Source organism: Paramacrobiotus metropolitanus, unplaced genomic scaffold (assembly GCF_019649055.1).
Source record: "Paramacrobiotus metropolitanus isolate TYO unplaced genomic scaffold, Prichtersi_v1.0 Parri_scaffold0000046, whole genome shotgun sequence".
NCBI lineage: Eukaryota > Metazoa > Tardigrada > Eutardigrada > Parachela > Macrobiotidae > Paramacrobiotus > Paramacrobiotus metropolitanus.
In genome coordinates, this window is record NW_026570266.1 from 834,028 (window position 1) to 841,989 (window position 7,962).

General features: G+C 41.7%; 1 protein-coding gene across 1 annotated transcript; it reads left to right on the forward strand.

The window, feature by feature from the left end:
• The first annotated feature begins 3,326 nt into the window (after nt 1-3,326).
• On the forward strand, nt 3,327-7,469 carry LOC129591462 (leukocyte elastase inhibitor-like). The gene is made up of 3 exons (XM_055487125.1): nt 3,327-3,802; nt 6,050-6,740; nt 7,067-7,469. The coding sequence occupies exons 1-3, from the start codon at nt 3,437-3,439 to the stop codon at nt 7,261-7,263; spliced, it is 1,254 nt and encodes a 417-aa protein (XP_055343100.1). The 5' UTR covers nt 3,327-3,436; the 3' UTR covers nt 7,264-7,469.
• Nucleotides 7,470-7,962: the final 493 nt, after the last annotated feature.

Consider the following 7,962-nt stretch of genomic DNA (forward strand, 5'->3'; position numbering starts at 1 on the left):
AAACGTTAATATGCAGATACTCAGCGTTGATGGTGTTGGTTTTTTCAAATTTGCTCTCCGAATGGTGGATCTGTCGTAACGGGTTGTCTGCTCTTGATGTAATAATAATAATTATAAATATGTACACGAATTCCGTCGCTATCCCGGTCCTTCAACTTTACCGAAACAGCCAAAGGTGAATAAGGAAGATAGGTTTGTATTAAAACTAGTTTTCTGAAGTGGTTTTCTGATTTTACATAAAACGAAGCTTAAACGTTTGAAGTTTGAGATTTAGAACAGCACAGCCAAGCGCTTTACTACCATATACTCTGTACAAGAATATGCGTTACGGCCGTCTATAGTGCAACCTTCAACTAACCTTCCATGCCCGAAGTTACGCTCACGAGCTTTTCCAAAATTCTAGCCACCACCTGCGTGGCTCGCGTGGTAAGAAAGGTTCTGAATCGCCTAATTGCATAGGCCGAATTATTGATAACGTATCTATCGGAGGGAGTTCTGCCGCGCCCTTTCGCGACTAACACGGCAACACACTCATCCTCATTCCTCAACCCCGAGAAACATTATATCTTTCGCAACACCACGCGAACATCTCCACATAAATTGACTGCGAAAATGTGGCATGTCCTTTATGCGCTCCAGTACAACAGCAATATCGGGAAAATTCCTTTCGAACTCGCAGAAAGGGATTAGCACGCGACGGAAGGACTCTTTGGTCACGGGAGGTCCCAGCGGTCCCGCCCGACGAGCACGCTTCAGGGCGGCATCATTCCCGTCCAACACACGGTAACTTCTGATCGTGTCATCTGGCAGCATAACCTCGACATTCAAGAGCGTAAAATTATCATAGCAAAAGACTTCAGCGGAACATACGGGCTGCCATGATTCCGGATCATTCTCATCGAGACTGACCAGGATATCTAGTCCATTGGCAATTTCGGTGTGTTGGATGCTGAAACGTGGACCTGCCCATACGCCCACCCTGCGCAGCTTTTTCATAGGCACTAGTCGCAGTTGCTGCTGTCTGCAGCCGATGCGCACCCAACAATGATCGTTTTCCACCCCACAAACGTACCCACGGTACACGGTCCTGTCGCCGCCCTCAGTGTCGTCCACAATGTCCACAACAAAGCGGCTACAAACATTCGTTAACAGCGGAGTTGTGCTTATTCGGGCGAATAATAAATTTTCCATGATGGACACCGGATCCGCTTTGCAATTCAGTCCGATTTTTAACAAAATCTTTTTGCTTGATCCCAATCAGGATATGGAAATATCGTTGTTTCCGGAGGGATGTACATTGTCATTGCTTTTGCAGATGGTCCTAAATATCTGTTGGTGGCCGCCTGCGCTTTTGGACTGGAATTTGGCTCAGAGGAATATACTCCTTTTGCTGTGCTTTTACTCGTATTTGTGGTTAACGTGAGCCATGTGAGTAAAGTCAGTGGCATTGATAGACCGAAAGGACAAAACGTATAGGACTGAGGTGTAGTGTTGCTGCAGAATGCAATCGATTTATCACGTATGATTGCATCGATTCAATTCGACTGCATGCCGTCGTTTGGACCATAAAATTCACAGTAGTGCACAGCATCTGTACACATATATTATATGTATATATAAAATGGGCTTATTTCACCAGTCTCAGTACTGTACTTGCTATGGTCATCCGGCTAGAGTGTGGCGCTGCGGCAGTACATGCGTTTAAATCAGACGCGGTACATTAGCACCATGATTGTTTAGCCACAACGTAAAACTCCAGTCGGTTAATAACAGCCAGTGAAATGTTGTTTCATTAAGCATTCAGTGTCAATTGAGCGTTACCCTTTGTGTACAAATTATGGTTTTGCAGGATGCCACTAGATAGCGATTTTTCAATAAGGGGACCGCTAGCAGTATAGTGTTTTTGGGAAAACGGGAATAGCTCAAAAACAGTGACCGGATGTGAGTTTTTGTAGTGTATACTGAATAGTGCACGTAAACGTACGTACAGGTGCAGCGATGTATATTCTCGTGAATGTGATTATTGTCGGATGTCCATTGTGGCCTAGCAACAGGTAATGGTAGTACCGGCGTTGCTATGTTATGTCGATTTAGTTGCTTGTTTGCTGCTTTCCCGAGCGGACGTAATAAAAGATTATGCCGTGCGTCACATATATTACAGTTTTGCTTGACATGTTTTGTTTTGTTTTTTGCTCGTATTGCTTAACATCGTCGAAAAAAAGCGCATCTGGGTCAGCTTACGCGCATTCCAGATGCCATTCAGTTTAAGCTTACTTTTGAACTGCAGTTTTTTTACCACATTAATTTTAGTGTAGTTTTGAAGTTTGCGCAGTTTTGTACGCATAGTTTAAATGTATGGGATGCTTCCATAATTGTATAAACAATAAATTGCAGCGACAATAGCCGCCAGCAGCATGGTTGCTGTTCGACGTTTTCTGTCAGTATAAGCTAAACGACACTCTGTTTGACCACTTTTGCACGATCAAAACACATTTTACGAAAATCCGAACTCACATGCAGCCTGTCTGACTTACACAATGTCTGCACTTGGCAGTGACATTTTCGAAGGTGCGGCAATGATTTTACAGAAAGTTAACTGTGAAATATTTCTGCACTCACTGCCATGAAATTGATGGCAGCCTACCAATATCTCATAACCACTTTAACAACCCGCCAATCACAACGGCTTGGCAGATGGCAAAGCCGTCTCGTGCGACCTTGAAACGCTATGATTGTGGAGTGATCTAATTATTTAAACATTATACAGTATCGCTACAGGAACGTGAAAATATGTGTCACCATTTTTGCAAGTGTACAACATGTGGTGTTATTGATATTACAGACAACTTTGAAGCACTGTAGCGACTCTGTAAAAGTGTTACAATAATATCGACATTGAACTGCTCTGCACTATCAGACGACTACCTAGTAGGCTAGTATCTATCTGTAGTATGGGCGCTGTAAATGTGTTTCGCGTTAACTGATTAATTTGTAGAATACGAGCAAGGGGACATTAAAACGCTACAGTTTCCGAGATGATAGAATTTATGACCTTTCTACCTGTTACTGCAGCAGACAACCGGGAATCCGGTGAGTTTACGTATTTCACTATAGGAATTTACTTTGTAACTTTAATTCCACACAAAAGTCTACGGATCTTACGTTGCCTTCAGCCAGTTACCAGTATATCTGTTTTTAAACCAGTAATAACATCAATTACCTGCACCTGCACATAAATTATCCATAATTCACGAAAAGCCCAGAAGCGGATTCGATTACAAATCGGCCCTACCCTAATATTTTGTTGAATTAACTCGATCGCCAACACTGTCTACAAAAACTGCTGCATAATTCCTTCAACTTCTTGTCGCAGCAGGGGAAGCCACATTTGTCTTAGCCGGCTGTACTGCACTAAAGTCTGCAATCTTAAGCAGCGATGCCGGACCTAAGTCCGACGATCAACAATGTCTCACTGGCTCTCTATGGAGGCGCGACGTCGATGGTGGAATCGGGAAATTTCTTAGTGTCACCCATCAGCATTCTGTACGCTATGGTGTTGGTCTATCTTGGAGCACGCGGTCCCACCCGGGATAATTTATATGATGCGCTGGATTTCAAGGAATTCTCCAAATCGGGAGCGGATGCGGACGTGGTCGGGGCGTTTGGGCAGTTGATGAGCGACTTGAAAGTGAAGGCGGCATTAGCAACTCCCGTGAACACCAAAGGAAAAAATAAGACATCTGCCAGCTCGAAGGCTCCGAAACTAAAGGATGATGCCTTCCAGTTAGCACTGGCCAATGGGGTAATCAATGCATTGCGTACAGTAAACTTTCAATTACTCTCACTCTCATAATACTTCCAGTTTATTTGTAGTGACAGCAGTAAACTTCAGTTTTCAAAATGTACGAGAAATATGTAATTATAAATATCCTATTTTTTTATTATAAAACTAGTGGACCCCGCGCAAATTGCGCGGAGTAAATTGGCATTTAGCAGCCGCGCAAATTAATTATTTACTTGACCACTCCGTTCACCACTTTTCATTGCCTTTCACTCGGTACTGCATCTGTACACAAACTTTTGGTACTACTTTTCCCTACGTTCATTACTTTTAATGGCTCGTCCAAGTCGAATATTTCCCTTCGTTTGATATATGCATTTGCTTTCACCACACTGGCTTGTTTTTAAAATTTTTTTGTACTATACCTTTACTTTCATTTTTTTAAATAAAATTATACAAACAATAGTAAGTACATGTGTCGTAAATATTCGGAAAATGACTTTAATTAGTTGCAGCAAAGTACCAATTATGAATTATCTTGTCTCCGTAGTGAATTTTTTGACATCTGGAATAATTTCTAAAATTCAGAGGAATTTTTAATTTGTGGAATTTAAAGAACATTAATTTCTGGAATTTGCGTATGTTTACAATAACAATACCACGCAATCTTCTCAAATACTGCAAAATTATGGTGCCGAAAATACACCAAAGTGTCATCCAACGTCGGACCATGAGAGACGGTAAAAGGCGAAAAGGTAGTTCACCGAGTAAGTAGTACGCAGTGTAGCACGGCGTGAACGTAGTGCGAATGGTAGTGAGCCAAACGAAAGGTAGTAAAAGGTGATAAACGGAGGCCGTCACCTTTACTGTTTAGCTTTTGAATTTTTCACGTTTCTTTTGGGTTGAAATGCGCAATTCCGGGAACACAAAGCAGATCTAATTTTACGACTTTTGCTGATTTTGGGACTCTTGTGTAAATTTCGATTGTGTAAATTTGGGCTTTGGCTATTACTGTACAACGGAAATTACGAACCCCTACGCAGAATGTCTAGGTTGTTGTTCCGCGAGCTCCGCTGGTGTTCCATGCCTGTGAAGCTATCAATTGGACAACTTAAAGTTTGAAATCCCGAACGCGGTCTATCTCGCACATTTCCAGTCTTTCAAAAACTGAGCATAACAAAACAAAATTTTTTTCGGTAGTTCCAGTTTCCGGTTCCAGTTTCTGCTTGTAACAATTTCCACAGATTTGCTACATTGTGAAACTATTGCAGTAATTGCACAAACCTCATTAACGGGAATAGCTGTGTGTGAAATTTTCAACAGTACGTTTTTCATGACCTGCAGAAATGACAACCGCACATACTTTAAACGTATGCCTATTAATTTGTGAATGATTTTACCTTCAAAAATTTAAACGTTATTTAAATTGAAATTAAACGAACCCGATTTGCTGCAAGTTGCAACCGCACTTTTCCTCGCCGTAGTAAACTCACCATCAGCAGAGCCCCACAACCTACGCAAGGTGGCGTCTACTTACTTGACTGCGCAGCGTTAACTGGTTTTTGACGTCCCGTAGACTTTGCATGTTAGAGTTTTGAATTTTTTCTCAAAACGTGTTTTGGTTTTCTGAAATCTGATTGTTTTGTACAAAATTACAAATCTACACATTCAGGGCTATCGAATGGTACCTTGAGATCTAAGTTTGGTTGAGCATATCTATGACTTAGACCCTGACAGACACAAATTTTGTGCACCTTCTTAATCTTTTATTATAAAGGATATTTTTATTATAAATTATTTTTGCATAGTAGTGTTTAGTGTATTTAGTTGCATCGTTGTGTTAAAATTTTTTTAAAGGTGATTATTGCTTATAAAATACTGCTAAAGCAATGATGATTTAACAGATGCGCTCTATTTTTGGTTTGGCTGCAAATATGTTTTCAATTCTACAAATATGTTTTCAATTCTATCTACGCATCAACCGCTTTAAACGAGCCGGCATAGAAAGAAATGTAATTAAGCACGAACATCTTTGCTGTATTAAACCGTCATATAACAGCGCGAATCAGCTCTGGTGTGAAATAGATGTAGGGTTGAAAACGTTTTAATTTCTGACTACAAAAAGGGCGATGTTTTAGGCTTTCGTCTAAATACTTGCGGTTACGCAACTATTGCATAAGAATATTATGTACAGTATGGTAGTGTAAATACAGTACTCTGTATATTAACCGGAATACTGTGCAGCTGTGTGCACTCGCTGTTTTGCAGGTGTTTCTGCGGAAGGGTATGAACTTTGATCAGAATTACCTGTCCATGGCCAGCCAGCAACTCAAATCCTCCATTCAGACCGAGGATTACGCGGCTAACCCGGCAGCAGCGGCCAAAGACATTAACAAATGGGTCGCCGAGCGGACCGGCGGGGAAATTAAAGATCTGATCCCCGAAGGCGCCTTGGACGTGGACACCCTGGCTGTTTTAGCCAATGCCGTGTATTTCAACGCTCAGTGGAATACCGTGTTTCCTCCCGAAGAAGTCGACACGGAAGCTGAGTTTCAGTTACTGGACGGATCTACGACGAAGATGTCCATGATGTATGTTGTGGATAAATTTAGATACGTGGAGGATGACCAGCTGGATTTGAAGTACCTGGAAATTCCCTATGCGAACCACGAAGCATCTATGCTGGTGTTCTTGCCCAATAAGGACACCGGGCTGCGTAGTCTGGAAAAAGCCATAACCGCGGAGGTCTTGCAACGTCTGCAGAGTAAAGCTGAAAAAGGAGCGCTGATGTTAGTCCAACTTCGGTTGCCGAAATTCAAGCTGGAGAGCAGTTTTGATCTGCTTCAACTGCTGAAAATCATCGGTGTTACAAACATATTTACAGCAGAATGTGACCTTTCGGGATTGGTGCCCCATAGCCCCGCACATGTTGATGGGGCTTTCCATAAAACCTTCATTGGTAAGGGAATTCTGACCTTAACAAAAAACGGCTGCTTTATTAAGTAGTATTTCTAGCTGTTAAGTTTATTTAGAATTTGTTCGATGTTAGTAAACAATTCCACGATAAATAGTCAGCAATAATCCCAACTTAAAACATAATACCCTTTCCGCCGTAACTATAGAATAGTCAATAGTTTATCGAAACAAAACTTGCGAAACCTGTGAATGAACACGGAACCCTTGATTATGCTTTAAACGATAAGTGGCGTATATACAGTAGAACACTGTCTGTTGCAGTGCGATGTAATAACTGCTTGATACGTGATTTTTCCACATTTTTTTCAGAGGTGGATGAGAAAGGAACAAAAGCGGCCGCAGCCAGCGCAGTGATAACCGCCGGTCGCAGCTCTGGGGGGCACACTCCTGATTACCGGAGGTTTTTTGCCGATCACCCGTTTCTGTACGCCATTCGTCACAGCCGTACCAAGGCTATCTTGTTTATTGGACGCTTTGAATCTCCAGCCGACTCACCGCAGCCATAAGTGTCTTCCCGGCTGTTTGTTGCGCCAGTACAGATAGTGTGATTACATACAAAGAAAAAAGCAGCACAGTTAATGTTTTCCATAAACTTTCCATATGCTCTGACTTTGATTGATGGAATCTTTTATTACGATATTTCGGTTATAGATTCTATGTTTTCGCAAAACTACGATACAAAAGTTAACTGGCCATCTGCAATAAATAAGCAAGGAACAATTATTAAGAGCCGTTAATCGAAATTCAATATTTTCTAAGGAATGTACAAAGGCTCATTTAGACATTTGAATTGTTACAGCTTGACAGTTTTCAGACGTTTAGTCAGAGTACGAGCTCGGGCTTTCAGGCACAGACGTTTCCGCAACGGGCACTAACAAGGCGAGTGTTAGCATGAGTAAGCACTTTGGAGATAATCTAGTGGCAACATCCTTTTTGACGTCTTCGAGATTCTTGGGCTTTTCCTTTTTCCACCTATGCAATAATATTGTCACATCGTTTTATTTCTCATTGCATCACATTATTTTGGAAACATAGCTTCTGAGCACGTGAAGAATTTGCCGCACTCACAGTTCATAACACAGAAGAAAAAACGGCCAGATACCACAGTATTTGTGTCGTACATCATCCTCCGTCAATGAACTCAGCCAGGTTAACGTGGCTCTGATTTTGCTATCTGGAAGCTCGGGACACATCTGCTCCAGGGC